At 36.5% G+C, this 16,434-nt stretch overlaps 1 protein-coding gene across 2 annotated transcripts in view; it reads right to left on the bottom strand.

The window, feature by feature from the left end:
* Window positions 1-16,434, bottom strand: part of ICE1 (interactor of little elongation complex ELL subunit 1) — a 67,702-nt gene that overhangs the window by 8,480 nt on the left and 42,788 nt on the right. For both annotated transcript variants that reach the window (XM_003807968.5, XM_034959718.3), the window contains 4 exons: window positions 15,307-15,475; window positions 12,822-12,982; window positions 8,056-8,246; window positions 5,720-5,826 (listed from right to left, as the gene is read on the bottom strand). In XM_003807968.5, coding sequence (XP_003808016.1) covers window positions 5,720-5,826; window positions 8,056-8,246; window positions 12,822-12,982; window positions 15,307-15,475 — 628 coding nt within the window. The remainder of the gene's footprint in view (window positions 1-5,719; window positions 5,827-8,055; window positions 8,247-12,821; window positions 12,983-15,306; window positions 15,476-16,434) is intronic.

The following is a 16,434-nucleotide window of genomic DNA, read 5'->3' as shown; positions in this document are numbered from 1 at the left end:
GGGTAAGCATTTGTGTGTCTAAACATAGAAAGGGTACAGGAAAACAAGGTATTATCATCTTCTGAGATCACCTTCTGGTATGTGCTCCACTGCTGATGAAAACATTGTTATGTGGTGAATGACTGTGTATACTATTTTATTTATGGCAATCATTCTTTTCCGAACCCATTATTTCATTAGCATGCCTATAGAGCTTTGCAGACACTACTCTAACACTATCAGAACCTTGGAAGATGGAACCTGAGAATCTATGTTTTTTAAGAAGCTTCTCTGGCAATTTGGATGGCCAGCCAAATTTGGTAACCCCAGAAGATAAACACTAGTTAGAAGAGACACTGGAGAAGACACCAAGATAAATCACAGGTACAGCTGACCCTCCTCTATAAACGCAAAGAGGCTGCTTCCGCTGTCGTATAAGGCTGCTGACCACAAAAAACACAGTCTTCACTCTTATTTCCTCTCCAGGTTAACCAATACAGAAACACAACCAGTAAAACAAGAACAAAAAAATCACCATATTTTAAAGTGTGACTTAAAAAAATACCATATTGTTTTGAAAATTCCACAGATTATCTAGGATAATATATTTATTTACACCTTAAAACATCTCTTCTAATTTTTTTAACTCTCAAAAAAGATTTCACAATTTAGAATGAGTCAAAAGCATGAGCATTTTTTCCTGAATTCATAAGAGAAGCTGCTACTGAAATTAGCATTTCCAGATATACGGATGTCACCTAACTATGGCGAATGCCATCACTGACCCTCCTGTGTTCCCTAGTGCTCCACAGCTAGAATGAAAATTGTTCTTGAGGGCATCTTGAACTAAGGAATTCAGCAAAACAGTTTTGAACCTGTACACCACATGGCATAGTTTCATTTCCACTTCTGTGCCTCTGCTTATCTTCTGATGTATCTCTACCAAATTCATAGTCTTTGGCAATCATTTGGTTCTCCTACACTCTTGTTTGGTAACTTATCTCCAAGTGTATTATTGGTTATTTCCAGTGAAATTTGGTGTCTACTTTGTAACCAGGTTTTTGTCTAGAACCATTTTATTTACTTAGGGCAATGTTGCTATATTTGCATGCAAAGTACACACAGAGGAGGAATGCAAATTTGCCGATACAGTAACAAAATTCACAGGGTATTTCCTACTGTGATCTATTTTTAGACTGACTTATATAACCGATTCTCAAACACTAACCTTATTTCAAATGATGCTATCTGTGAGTTTTCATTAAGAAAAATCCGGCTGGGCGCGGTGGCTCACGCCTGTAATCCCAGCACTTTGGGAGGCCGAGGTGGGTGGATCACGAGGTCAGGAGATCGAGACCATCCTGGCTAACATGATGAAACCCGGTCTCTACTAAAAATACAAAAATTAGCCAGGCGTGGTGGCGGGCACCTGTAGTCCCAGCTACTAGGGAGGCTGAGGCAGGAGAATGGCGCAAACCCGGGAGGCGGAGCTTGCAGTGAGCCGAGATTGCGCCACTGCACTCCAGCCTGGGTGACAGAGCCAGACTCCATCTCAAAAAAAAAAAAAAAAAAAAATAGAAAAAGAAAAATCCAAAGATACTTAAAAGTCCTAATTATCTTCAAAGTATCTAAGGGCTATAATGCAGAAATTGGATGAAGCTTGTTTTATATTCCCCAGGGGCAAAGAATACATGCTGCAGATAGAGAAGTCAGGTCAAAACTAAGAGAGCTTTCTTTTTTAAGTTCTGGAATACACATGCAGAACGTGCAGGTGTGTTACATAGGTATACATGTGTCATGATGGTTTGCTGCACCTGTCAACCCATCATCTAGGTTTTAAGTCCCACAGGTATTTGTCCTAATGCTCTCCCTCCCCTTACCCCCCACGCCCCGACAGGCCCCAGTGTGTGATGTTCCCCTGTGTCCATGTGTTCTCACTGTTCAACTCCCACTTATGAGTGAGAACATGCAGTGCTTGGGTTTCTGTTCCTGTGTTAGTTTGCTGAGAATGATGGCTTCCAGCTTCATCCAAGTCCCTGCAAAGGACATAACTCATTTTTATGGCTGCATAGTATTCCATGGTATATTATGTGCCACATTTTCTTTATCCAGTCTCTCACTGATGGACACTTGGGTTGGTTCCAAGTCTTTGCTATTGTAAATAGTGCTGCAATAAACATATGTGTGCATGAGTCTTTATAGTAGAATGATTTATAATTCTTTGGGTATATACCCACTAGTGTGAGACTGCTGGGTCAAATGGTATTTCTGGTTCTAGATCCTTGAGAATCACCACACTGTCTTCCACAATGCTTGAACTAATTTCCACTCCCACCAACAGTGTAGAAGCATTCCTATTTCTCCACAGCCTCACCAGCATCTGTTGTTTCCTGACTTTTTAATGATCACCATCCTAACTGGTGTGAGATGGTACCTCATAGTGGTTTTGATTTGCGTTTCTCTAATAACCAGTGAATGATGAGCTTTTTTTCATGTTTATTGGCCGCATAAATGTCTTCTTTTGAGAAGTGTCTGTTCGTATCCTTTGCCCACTTTTTGATAGGGTTGTTTTTTCTTGTAAATTTGTTTACATTCCTTGTAGATTCTGGATATTGGACCTTTGTCAGATGGATAGATTGCAAAAAATTTCTCCCATTCTGTAGGATGCCTGTTCATTCTGATGGTAGTTTCTTTTGCTGTGCAGAAGCTCTTTAGTTTAATGAGATCCCATTTGTCAATTCAGGTTTTTGTTGCAATTGCTTTTGGTGTTTTAGTCATGAAGTCTTTGCCCATGCCTATGTCCTGAATGGTATTGCCTAGTTTTTCTTTTAGGGTTTTTATGGTTTTGGGTTTTACATTTAAGTCTTTAATCCATCTTAATTTTTGTATAAGGTGTAAGGAAGGGGTCCAATTTCAGTTTTATGCATACGGCTAGCCAGTTTTCCCAGCACCATTTAATAAATAGGGAATCCTTTTCCCGTTGCTTGTTTTTATCAGGTTTGTCGAAGATCATGATGATGGCTGTAGATGTGTAGGTATTTCTGAGGTCTCTGTTCTGTTCCATTGGTCTATATGTCTGTTTTGGTATCAGTATCATGCTGTTTTGGCTTCTGTAGCCTTTTAGTATAGTTTGAAGTCTACTGCGACAATTCCAGCTTTGTTCTTTTTGCTTACGACTGTGTTGGCTATATGGGTTTTTTGGCTCCATATGAAATTTAAAGTAGTTTTTTCTAATTCTGCGAAGAAAGTCAGTGGTAGCTTGATGGAAATAGCATTGAATCTATAAATTACTTTGGGCAGTGTGGTTATTTTCACGATATTGATTCTTCCTATCCATGAGCATGAAATGTTTTTCCATTTGTGTCCTTTTTCCTTGAGCAGTGGTTTGTAGTTCTCCTTGAAGAGGTCCTTCACATCCCTTATAAGTTTTATTACTAGGCATTTTATTCTCTTTGTAGCAATTATGAATGGGAGTTCACACAAGATTTAGCTCTATGCTTGTCTATTACTGATATATAGGAATGCTTGTGATTTTTGCACATTGATTTTGTATCCTGAGACTTTGCTGAAGTTGCTTATCAGCTTAAGGAGTGTTTAGGCTGAGACGATGGGGTTTTCTAAATATACAATCATGTCATCTGCAAAGACAGTTTGACTTCCTCTCTTCCTATTTATTTCTTTCTCTTGCCTGATTGGCCTGGCCAGAACTTCCAATACTGAACAGGAGTGGTAAGAGAGGGCATCCTTGCCTTGTGCCAGTTTTCAAAGGGAATGCTTCCAGCTTTTGCCCATTCAGTATGATACTGGCTGTAGATTTGTCATAAATAGCTCTAATTATGTTATGTTCCATCAATACCTAGTTTGAGAGTTTTTAGCATGAAGGGATGTTGAATTTTATTGAAGGCCTTTTCAGTATCTATTGAGATAATCATGTGGTTTTTGTCACTGGTTCTATTTATGTGATGGATTAGGCTTATTGCTTTGCATATGTTGAACCAGCCTTGCATCCCAGGGGTGGAGCTGACTTGATCGTGGTGGATAAGCTTTTTGATATGCTGCTGGATTTCGTTTGCCAGTATTTTATTGAGGATTTTCCCATCGATGTTCATTGGAGACGTTGGCCTGAAATTTTTTCTGTTTTGTCTCTGCCAGGTTTTGGTATCAGGATGATGCTGGCCTCATAAAATGAGTTAGGGAGGATTCCTTCTTTTTCTACTGTTTGGAATAGTTTCAGAAGGAATGGTACCAGCTCCTCTTTGTACCTCTGGTAAAATCTGGCTGTGAATCTGTCTGGTTCTGGGCTTTTTTGGTTTGTAGGCTGTTAATCACTGCCTCAATTTCAGAACTTGTTATTGGTCTATTCAGGGATTCGACTTCTTTCTGGTTTAGTCTTGGGAGAGTGTGTGTGTCCAGGAATTTATCCATTTCTTCTAGATTTTCTAGTTTATTTGCATAGAGGTGTTTACAGTATTCTCTGATGGCAGTTTATATTTCTGTGGAATCAGTGGTGATAACCCCTTTATCATTTTTTATTGTGTCTATTTGATTCTTGTCTCTTTTCTTCTTTATTAGTCTGGCTAGTGGTCTATTTTGTTAATCTTTTCAAAAACCCAGCTCCTGGATTCATTGATTTTTTTGAAGGGTTTTTTTGTGTCTAAGAGATCTTTCTAATTAATAGATTTTTATCACTGATAATTCTGCAGGGCCTGGACAGCAGCTTGTTGAAGACAAGACAGAAGAAAAAAATAAGTAAAAATAAAAATAAAAATAAAGATTCATAGGAGATAAGTAAAAATAAAAACTAACGATTTGTAGCAAATAAGGAAGCAGAACCAAATGGCCATTGAGGTCCTCTTTAAATATGAGATTAAGAAGGATCCATGTCTCATTTAAAATATTTTTAAACAATCATTTCATTTCTGTAATTCACTTAAGTGACCCTTATCAAGCAAGTATGAAAAAATTGGGCAGGTGGTGTGAAGATATCCTCGATATAGTTTGTGTATCTGTCCCTGCCCAAATCTCACGTTGAATTGTAATCCCCAGTGCTGGAGGTGGGGCCTGGTGGGAGGTGTCTGGATCATGGGAGCGGATCCCTCATGAATGCCTTGGGCCATCCTTGTGGTGAGCAAGCTCTTGCTCTGAGTTCACAGGAGATTTGGTCATTTGAAAGTGTGTGACCCCTCCCCGCTACCCCTCACTTGCTCCTGCTTTCCATATGTGATGTATCTGTTCCCCCATTACCTTCAACCATGACTGAAAGCTCCCTAAGGCTTCCCCACAAGCCAAGCAGGTGCCAGCATTCTACTTCCTGTAAAGCCTGCAGAACTGGAAGCCAATGAAAGCTCTTTATAAATTATCCCATCTCAGGTAGTTTTATATAGCAATGCAAGAATGGCTTAATACAATCCTTATTTTAGAAACCAAATGAAACTACAGTATAATTTATAGCGACTTATATATCCTAGTCTTTATGTATATTAGTATTAGCATCTAAAAAGAGCTCAATTGTAACTAAAATGTACTAATATGAAAAATCTTAATCTCTGAAAAAGATGAATAAAACACTAATTTACAAGGAGAGAGAAAGGAGAATGACTTAAGTACAAAAGTATCTACTCTGATGGTTGTAAAATCAGAAATTTTCAAAGTCAGCATATTTTATTATACAGTTAACCCCCCAGCCTTCCACCAAGATATCAATAACAAGAAAAAAACAATAATAAAACAGACAACTTACCAATCAGCCTCAGTATTGAGGCTATAATAATATCAGGAGTATACGCAATGTTCGCATGTCCTTTTCTGTATTTTATCCACTTATCCATCACAGGCCACAGCTCCTTACTATAAAACAACAACATGAAAAGATGTATGCTCATCATCACTCAAATAATACTAATAACTTATCTTATAAATGATCCTTAAGCAATAAGTGAAAGAGGATAACTGCTGAGGATCTAACATTGTAAGTTCAAGTGAGAACAGATACTGGATGCTCACATCTTCTCCAACAGCATAGTTGTGCCCATGCTAGCTTAAACGTGGCTGCAAATTCAGTGCTTGCATCTTGTTCTAACTCTTCTGAACAAGGCTTTGGACAGAGAAGCTAAAGAGCATCCCCAGTGTCCCAGAACTACGAAGTGGTAGAGCCTGAGTTTTCACTTGGACTCTCCAGGTGCAAAAGCAGCCCCTGTGTTTTAGAAGCCAAGTTATCCGGCAGGATCACAGACAAATAAAGCTGTGCATGTAAACCAAAAGGAGCTAAGCCAGAGGAAAACTGTAACTTCAGTAATCAAATAACACTTTAGATGGATAAAAGAAACTTTCCACTGACTGAAAACAGTGCCAATTCCTCTTTGTCATCTGTTTTTTCAAAAATCTATCTACTTCTTTCATGGCATTCATAAAGTATCACTAGAAAAGTTTAATGTAGACAAAAGAAAAATGATAATTAAAAGCACTCCAAACTCAGTCTCAAATCATTATTACTCTTCTAATTCTGGCTTTTCTTCTAGATACTCCCTACTATCTATGGATGTAAACAACCTGGAGAGAGCCACCAGTGCTAAGGAAGGGAGCAGGGTCGGCAGTTGCTCAGGTGGAGATCCTCATGTTTGATGATGTCTTCACCACGATTGCAGGGATCGTGGACCAAGCATCTTTGACGGGCACCAGCCCTGGTCTCTTCATGCATAACTGGGGCCAGCAGGGCCCTGCCTCATGGGTTCCCATGAGGATTCAGAAAGCTGAGGCCCACAGCAGGCCCTGACACATCATTATACAGACTGGCACTGGACAGACTGTTCTGTCATTTTCTTATTTAGTAACAGACTGGGAAATACTTTTCCATGTCAATACATAGTAATCCATTCATAGCTATGTGTTTTAATATAGCTATCATCTCATACAGGCGTGCCATGATTTGATTCCTTACTGTTTGACATTCAGATGTCTAATCTTCCCTTAGTGTCAAGATGATGAACAAGAGTAACAGACATCCTTGGACACACATGGATCCATGGACAAGGTAATTTCCACAGCTTCAAGTATCTCAAGGATATGGATTATCAAACCTTTGATGCATCCTTTTTAATGTCACCAACTCCCTTAAACCAGCCTTTCTCAGCCAGGGTTCCACAAGAAAATTAAGACCTACAGAAAAATTATTTGAGTGACAATTTTCTCCATTCTCTCAGAGATGGTACAAAGCTAGTGCCAGAATTATAGATGCACAGAGAAAAGTTAATTTACTACATACAATGAATGTCAGAGAGCTTAATTTTCTCCCAGGTGACAGAAGCTGCTGATTTATAATTTTGAATATTTCTCTTCCCTTTAGGTTTTGTGAGTATCTGTATGTTACGATAATGATAATTAGTTTCATTCAACATACATTCGCCAGGTGCTCCCCTTGTGTGGGCACTGTTCCGCATGCTAGGGATATGCCACAAGCCAAACAAGGCCACCCTCCGCCCCTCCAGAGTCATTTCTACTGGGGAGAGAGATGACAATAGCAGAATTGAACAAAAACTAGTGACAGGTACTAAAGAAAAATAAAGCAAGAAAATGTGATAGGGATGAAGGTAGCATTTTTTTTCTTTTTTTTTTTTTTGAGATGAAGTCTTACTCTGTCACCCAGGCTGGAGTGCAGTGGCACAATCTCCGCTCACTGCAAGCTCTGCCTCCCGGGCTCACACCATTCTCCTGCCTCAGCCTCCCGAGTAACTGGGACTACAGGCGCCCGCCACCACACCCAGCTAATTTTTTGTATTTTTAGTAGAGACGGGGTTTCATCATGTTAGCCAGGGTGGTCTCGATCTCCTGACCTTGTGATCTGCCCACCTCGGCCTCTCAAAGTGCTGGGATTACAGGCGTGAGCCACCATGCCCGGCCGTGATGAAGGTATCTTAAGGGTAGTTTTATTAACTCTTATAAAATAAAAACAGTGTTATTTGTAAATGTTTCATCTGCCTTACACACTTAAACGACAAAAATGATTCAAGCCACAATTCAGTGTTCAACAATTCAACCTTACAATAACATATCTTTATTTAAATTAGTAAAATAACTAACCTTATGATGTTATCATGCGTCCAGATCCATTTCTGATGGCAGCAGAGCAGATCAATGGCAAATATGTATTCCCAAGTGTTATCACTTAGGTCTTCACCAAATTTTTCACTAGGTTGAAATTCTGTTTTTGGACATAACTGTATGGTCAAAAGCAGCTTAGAAACCATGAAGCCAACATCTACCGGGGCATTCTAGCAAATGAAAAGAAATAAAATAAAATCTGGAGTTTCAAATAGAATGCATCTTACCTTAGTTATCTAAAAGACTATAATAAGCATTCGATGACTAATCATTTAATCTGAAATAGCTTTTTAAAACAGTTTGACTAAGGAACCATGTTTATCTTAGTCACAGAATGATTACACAACGGTAGCTGGATGAGCCAGATTAAAAAGCAATATAGGCAGGATGCAGGATCCAATCAGGTAGAAAAGAGCTTACCTGTAATCCAGATAGGAAAGCACAGTTTCATCAACTCAAATTAGAGAATTAAAGTTAGAAAGCTAGTTATAATTATAAAAATAAACCTTTAAAAATTATTTAAATTCTATTATTTTTCTGACATCGAGTATCAGTCTGCCTTTTCGAGAAATTCATAAAACTGAATCAGACAGTAATGAATTCTTATTTCTGGCTTTTTTCACACCTGTGTATAATGTGTTATGATATTTATCCATAGTGTTGCATGATCCAAGAGTAGTTTGAACTTCTTTTTACTGCTGAGTAATAACCAATTATATGGACATATTACTGTTTATCAATTCACTTTTGACTACTGTTAATGCTGCTATGAATATTCACGTGCAAGCCTTTGTGAGGATGTAAATTTCACTTCTCTTGAAAATACCTAAGGGTGGAACTCCTGGGCCTCTGGCTAAGAAATGGCTTAACTTTATAAGATGGTGCCCAACAATTTTGCAAAGTAATCATGCCTTTTCACGTTTCCACCAGCACTGCATGAGTTTCATTATAAAAATAATACACATATAATACTCAATATACTTAATACAAGAAAAGGCTTGGGCTTGGAAATTTGCTTTATTACTAGAAGGACTCAACAAGTGAACCTGTAGCTTGGCCATATATATCCTGAAAGGTTCTAAGTCTCAAGGTTTCTATAAGATAATCCATAGCCAAATCATGGTTCAAAATAATACACCTGATAACCAAAACTCAGCCAGAATGGTAAATATTTCCCACTTAGAAAAATCAGTGACTTCGCAACCTGAGTAGATGCAGAAATAAATTTTGACATGAAAGAAATCAAATCCATATATTCACTTTTTTGAGTACCTATTTTACATTTGGCAGTAATTGTGAACATGGGATAATCTGCACGTATACAATACACACTCCATAAAGTGCTGAGAATCTCCTATGTTTCAGGTGTGGCTGTAATTGAAGTATTTGGTATTAGAATCATAATTTTAATTAGACATGTTTAACAGAATGTAATTAAGTTTGTAAACATTGTTTGAATATTTATTACAACTCATGTTCTACATTCAAGAGTTGCTTAAGTGCTTAAAAGATTATGCTTATTAGATTTGAAGGCCTACTTTAAGTGTTTTTAAAGAATACATCTTAAGTTTATGAATATGTTTAAAGTTTTAAGATAATCTGAAATTTGTAAATAAGATTATTTAGGAAATGTGAATCTGTTAAATACATGAGTTAACTAACATTCATCAATGGCCAAAGTAAACACATTCTTACTTTGTTAACAATTAATTGATTTATAAATGAATCATGACTCATGAATTTAAATGCTTTTTTAAAAGGTTTATAAATTTACAACTTTAAAATTCAGCAGTAATTTAAACCAGGAAGTCACTTCTACATACAGAGCATCCTTAAAGATTTTATCACCTCCACCAGAAAAAGTTGGAGGAGGAACCACCTTGAAGAACCCAACCCAGGGAAATACTTCCCACCATGGTTACAGCAGGAATCCCTAACTCATGATTTTAAAAACTGAAATAATTTCAAAATTTACACTGAAGACAATACTACTGATTTCTTGTTAACTAGTAGTATCATATTTAATAAGTTTCCTTCATTTCCTAGTCTAGGAATAATCCCATGGGGGTTTCTTCTTTAATTTAGTAATGTATTGATTTTCTGATTCTGAATTCTCCTTGTTTTATCAGGATAAACTCTATTTAGTTATAAAGTATTATTCTTTGAATACATACTGAAATCTCCTGTTTAGTGACACTTTTTACATCTAAGTGACTCACTAAAAACTGGCTTTTTTCTCTTTCTTATAGCATTTTTAATTGGGTTTTATTACTAGAAATGAACAGAAGGCTTTCAATTTTTCCTCATGCTTAAAATAGATTATAGTTACTTGGTTCTTTAAAGATTAGATTAAAACTCAGGTGGAATCTATACATGTCTTTGTACAGAAAAGTTTTAATCATCTTTTCAACCAGTCTTTTCAAGTTTTCTACCCCAAAGCCAATATTCATCATTTTTATTTTGCCAGGAAGTCACCCTGTTTCCAAATCTGCTGCTATAGGACTGCAGGTAGTAGTCTTCTCATTCTGTGTCCTATATGTCTACTTTCCCATTTCAAATCTTCACTATTTTTGCTTTTCTCTGTTTTTGCTGATCTGCACTGTCAGCTATCTATGTTGCTGGCATTTTTTAAAGGTAGTATTTTTGTCTTCTATGTGTTTCTGTTTCTTTTCCACTTAGTTACTACTATCTCTTAAAATTTATTCTTTTTCTCTGGTTCCCTTGTCATATTTCTAATGTTGAAGATGAGTAACAGTTAAGTTCATTTATTTTCTGCTAAACAACTAAGACATTTAAGATACTTTAATGAGTACATGTTTTCCAAAAAAGCTAGAGATATTTGATTCTGAGTTTACCTTTTCATTGACTTTTAAGACTGTGATTTTACTTTGCATATTTTATTTGTTCCCAGATTGTCTAAGAATGTATATCTCAATTTCAAAGTAAATGTAAATATTTTGAATTTTTTTTCTGTTAAATTTTACTGAATTATTACCAGGGAATTTTGAGTGTGAAATCTTTGCTTTTAGAAATGAATGTTTTCATGTGGCCAATTCATCATTCATTTGTGCAAATGTGTCATAGATATATAAAAAATACATATTCTTCATACACATTTACTTTTTAAATTAATGAACTGTACTATGTCCTCATTTTTGTTTACCAGATGTTTAATTCTGTAAGTGAGTATTTGGAAATCTGTAATATAATGGGGTTTTATTCCCCAAGTATTTCTCACCTTTCTTAAAGCTCTATGTATTTTTATTTGATACAATATTTAGCAAATACATTTACTAAAATGTTATGTTCTTCATAAGTAATGTCTTTTTAACCATATCCTGCTTAATTCTGAACAGGTGAAAGGAGATGGGCTCTAGTGTGCAAGTGGAAAGACCAAGTGAGAGCAGAAGCGGGCTGGACAGATAACATTCTGAAGGCGGGTAACCCTCTGAAGGCAAGTAACTCTCCAGACACAGTAACTCTCTAGGAACAGGTAACCCCCTGTAGGCAGGTAACCCTCTGGGAACGGGTAACTCTCTGGAGGCAGGTAATCCTCTGGAGGCAAGTAACTCTCTGTGAACAGGTAACCCTCTGGGAACAGTTAACTCTCTTGGGGCAGGTAATGCTCGAGGCAGGTAATTCTCTGGGAACAGGTAACCCTCCAGAGGCAGGTAATTCTCTGGGAACAGGTAACCCTCGGAAGGCAGTAACCCTCAAAGCAGGTAAGTCTCTGGAGGCAGGTAACCTTCCAGAAGCAGGTAACTCTCCGGAAGCTGGCAGCCCTCTGGAGCAGATATATATGTGGTTGCTGGTATCCATTGGTAGGAGTCAGGATGTCTCTCCTGACACAAAATGACCAACTAGAATTTATGACAATACCTCACATGAATCTACTCTGTTGTGTCTAGATAGATTGATGAAGAGATCATTACAAACTTGCTTTTTAATATTTACCTAACTTTTGACCACCAAAAGCTCTTTCCTTTACGTTTTATAAAAAATAAAAGCCTAACAAATACTAACATCAAAAGTAATAATAAAAAAAGGCAAAACAGCATATAAAATTCTGCTCCACACATAAGCCTAGGGGAGTTTTTAGAAGAGGAAATATATGCTCATTAAAAACAGAAAATAAAATTTAAAAATCAATATCACTGGCTTCAGTACCTCTTCTTGAAGTTCGCTACTGGTAGTTAGACTCTCATTAGGTAAAATGAATGAATGAAATAAAATGATGAAAGAACACCCATCTAGACACTTACTTTAACATATCAATAACTGAAAATAATAATAAAAGATAACATGGGAACAAACTAGTCAGCATAAAAACAAATTCTATCAACTGGAAAGAAAAATTAAGCATATTAGATTTTAAAAATCCTAATAGGAAAAAACTGAAATATATATATTTTTACCTAAGTATCTATTGAAGAACTAAATAATTTTGTAGCTTCTCTGAGACTTTTAAACATATACACCTATGCGTGGGTTTCATCAGTCACAAATTAGTGTATAACACAAACTGTTAATTAACACAATCCTTTGGTCTACAATTCTTCCTTGAATGTCTCATGCATACTTAATGAACAAAATGGATAAGCTTAGGCTAAACTGATTAAATTTTAAAAGATCTAGAAAGAAGAAAATGCCTATGAACTAATATAAAACTAAATACACAACAAAATAATTAACATTTATATAATATCTAAAAGTAAGGTACTGTAAAAAATAGAAATAAAGCTCACCTTTTCCCAATTAAGAAAAGCTCTCAAGCAGTTCAGAACCTCTCCTTTAGCACGTTGCCTGGCAACTAACTGCATTGCTTTATTAATCACCGATTGAGAGAGAAATATATCATGCCACATGTTTGCAATAAACAAAGTTAATTTTTCAGACTCCGGAAAATCTATGAGAAATAAAATAATACAATAACTCTTTGATGTATGATCGAGTAAATAAATTGCAAATTAAGAACAAATTGTATTAATTTCACTGGTGCCTTGCAGGCATCCTGCAATGGAGGAAGCTGTAAATGGGGAGCCCAGATGAGGCTCCAGTCAGTCATTTCCAAAATCCGTTCTCCAACTTCCTCAGTCTCAGAATTCTCCCATTTGGTATGTGTCATTACAGGCAATTTTTATGCATTACATAGGTTTTGCATTACATAGGTTTTGTATTACATTACATAGGTTTTTATGCATTACATTTACTCATTGAACACATAAAGCTTCTGATTTGAAGAATTTTTTAAAATAAATTCTAGATGACAATTCTTTTGTTGTAAATACTTTCTCCTACACTCTGACTTTGTCTCTTTTTTAAAAATTAATTGAAGTGTAGTCTACAGACAATAAAATAAACTCTTTTAAAGTATAAAGTTCAATGAATTTGGACAAATGATTAAATCCACGAAACCACCACCACAACAGTCAATACCATCATTTCAAAACTTCTCTCGCTCTCGTGCTCTGCAGTATATCACCTCACCCCAGATACAGAGAAGCCCTGATCTATTGTCACTATATATTAGTTTGCCTTTTCTCAAATATTTATTCATGGATTTGTGAAGTAGGTACTTTCTTCTGTCTGGCTTCCCCACTCAGCATGTTGGTTTTGACATTCATCCGTGTTGTTGCATGCATTGGTAGTCTATTCCTTTGTATAGCCAAGTAGTATTTAACTGCTTGATATATCAAAATGTTTTCCATTCACCGGCTGATGGACATTTGTTTCCAGTTATGGGCTCCTATGAGTCAAGATGTTACATCCGCGTGCTAGTTTATGTAATGATGTCATGATCTAACTCTGTGTTTCTGCTGCGTAAGTGCCTGAGTGGAATTTCTGAGCCATAGGATAAATGAACGTTTTAATTTCATAAGAAACTGTCAAAGAGCCTTCCAAAGTAAAGATTTTTATCCTGTTTGCTGTACAATCACATCTTTTTAGTTTTCTTTGTTCTACTTTATCTATCACTGACACATCTAAGAATAGATAGCTCAAAGCATAAACTCACTGCACTAAACTTCATCTGTTAATTTTTGAATCCTATGTTTATCTGGTGACACTTCAGAGTAGAAACAAGACAAATAAATTCTCTCCTTACAGAGTATACAAGCTAGAGGAGCAGAGAGACAGCAAACAAAATATTTAATCTTTAAGAAGTGGTAAGTGCCATGAAGGCAAATAAAGAAAAATAAGGGATCCAGGATGACTAGGAAGGTATGTGAAATTAATGGAGTGAAACACAAGAGTTGAGGGAAACAGAGCAAGAAAGCTGTCAGCACAAAAGCTTGAGCTAAGAATGGGCTTGCTGTGGTTGAGGAAGAAGAAGAAATCCATCGTGGTCCTGGCCGAGCCCACACCCATTCCGTCCCACCACCCACCAACTGCTGAACTTCATGTGTGTTTTTGTGATATGACTATGGCCTGTCAGTCCCACTGGACAAGTGTACCTCCATCTGATTTTAATCACCACAGAAACCCCAACATTCACTCCATAATTTGTTGAATGAATGACTGAAAGAGTAAACAAAGAAATGAAGTGGGCAAATGAAACACTTCACAGCTTCGTTCACAACAGTAAAAGTGATGGATATACTCAATTATCCTGATTTATAAGCCCCATAAACATGGTAGTCAAAGATGGTAAATGTTTACCACTGAGATAAGATTGATACGATACTAGGTTTCATTTGTATATCATATGATTTAAAAATACTGATGATTTGATACAGCAAAGAATGATTCCCAGTCTGATCCACTAGTAGGGATGGAAGAAATAGTAAAGAAAAAAGAGAATCAAAGGACAACCCTCATGTCACCGTCTCCTTTCAGCTTTCTCTCATCTACTTCTTTTCATCAGCTTACAATTCCATCTTAAAGTTGCTGCCCTTTCCACCTAGTGGTACAGCAGTTTGGCTTGTCACTTACTTTAAAGTATCCCATACTTTAAGGCAACTTATCTAATTCTAAAGCAGCTGCACAGAGCATAGAACAAATACACAGTAATGAGAGATACTCATTTATTTACAAGTGGAAGTATAGTGCTGATATAAGTAAGCCCTACTACAAGACCAGGTGCAGCTGGGTATAGCTAAAGCTATTCAATGGACAAAACATAACATTATTTTAAAAGACACACAGTAATCAGAGCTGAAAATATAGACTCCAGTATAAGGGAAAAAGGCAATCGTATATTTTCAATACAAAATTGTCACAATCTAAGCATACCTTCTTTAAGTAGGCTGTAGCAAAACAAACGAGCTCTTTCCAAGTCTCCGAGTTGCCGACAAATACCCACGTACACCCTGCAGAGGGCGTGAATGTAATTGTGGTCCATAGATATCTTCTGAATTTTTAGTTCTGAGAGAATAGAGTGAAGCAAGCACTCTGCTAAATGCTGGATTGAAAAAAAAAATTAAAAAGGCAATGTACACTCATACTTATCTTCAGCCTACCAAAGATTATCTAAAAGTTACAAAACTTAAGTATCTATTGAAAAAATAAAACTTGCGCTACATCAGAAGGTAGAGCATAGTAACTGGTAAGAACTTACCTAGCATGGTAAATCATGAGAATCGAGGTCGGGGGTATTGAAGAAATCCCCACGCCTGTCTGTTTCCTATGGCTGGTAAATGCTGCAGATGCCAGAATGCAAGTCTCAAAAGACCTAGCTGCATACTGTCACTACCACTAGTCAAATAATCATAATTTCTTGGGTTTTGCCTTATGTAATCTGTGTGAGTATATGAAATACAGTATGTAATTCTACTCTCATTCTTGTTTTCTAAACTCTAATTTACTCTATATACTGTTTAAATTTAAAATACTAAGTAACATTTTTCGTCCTAAGAGGAGCATTACATAATTTGATATATGCATTCACTTCCTTTCAAAGTGACTTACGGAGCTCCTTATGCTTTCTGCAAGGAAGCAATCTAAAAAAATAAATATTTATGCCAAAATGACTCCAAGTGTCTGCAGATAAGCACTAAGTGTGATCCGTCTAGCACTAGAAGTCATCCGAGCAAGGTACCAGTGGATATTTAGAAAATATAGAACTATAAAAGTCCTAATAAACTACATATTTAAATTTAAACCATCCCTTTTTTCCCTCTCTTGACACTAAGCATTTGCTCCTGTTTGATTTGTAACAAAAACTCAAGGAAAAGAAAAATTATGTGATAATTTGAAGCTTTGAAGAAAATAATTTTAAGCCTCTAAACATGCCAGGATCAAGTGGATATATGTAATTTTAGTCCTGACAGATACTTTAAAAAAATTTAAGTAATTTAATGAATAGAAATGACCAAATCTCCAGTGTCTTATCATATTTTAAATCTGTAAAATGCTGGCTAG

Source organism: Pan paniscus, chromosome 4 (assembly GCF_029289425.2).
Source record: "Pan paniscus chromosome 4, NHGRI_mPanPan1-v2.0_pri, whole genome shotgun sequence".
In the NCBI taxonomy this organism is placed as follows: domain Eukaryota; kingdom Metazoa; phylum Chordata; class Mammalia; order Primates; family Hominidae; genus Pan; species Pan paniscus.
The sequence above is the reverse complement of the archived record's forward strand: the minus strand, read 5'-3'. Positions and strand labels throughout refer to the sequence as shown.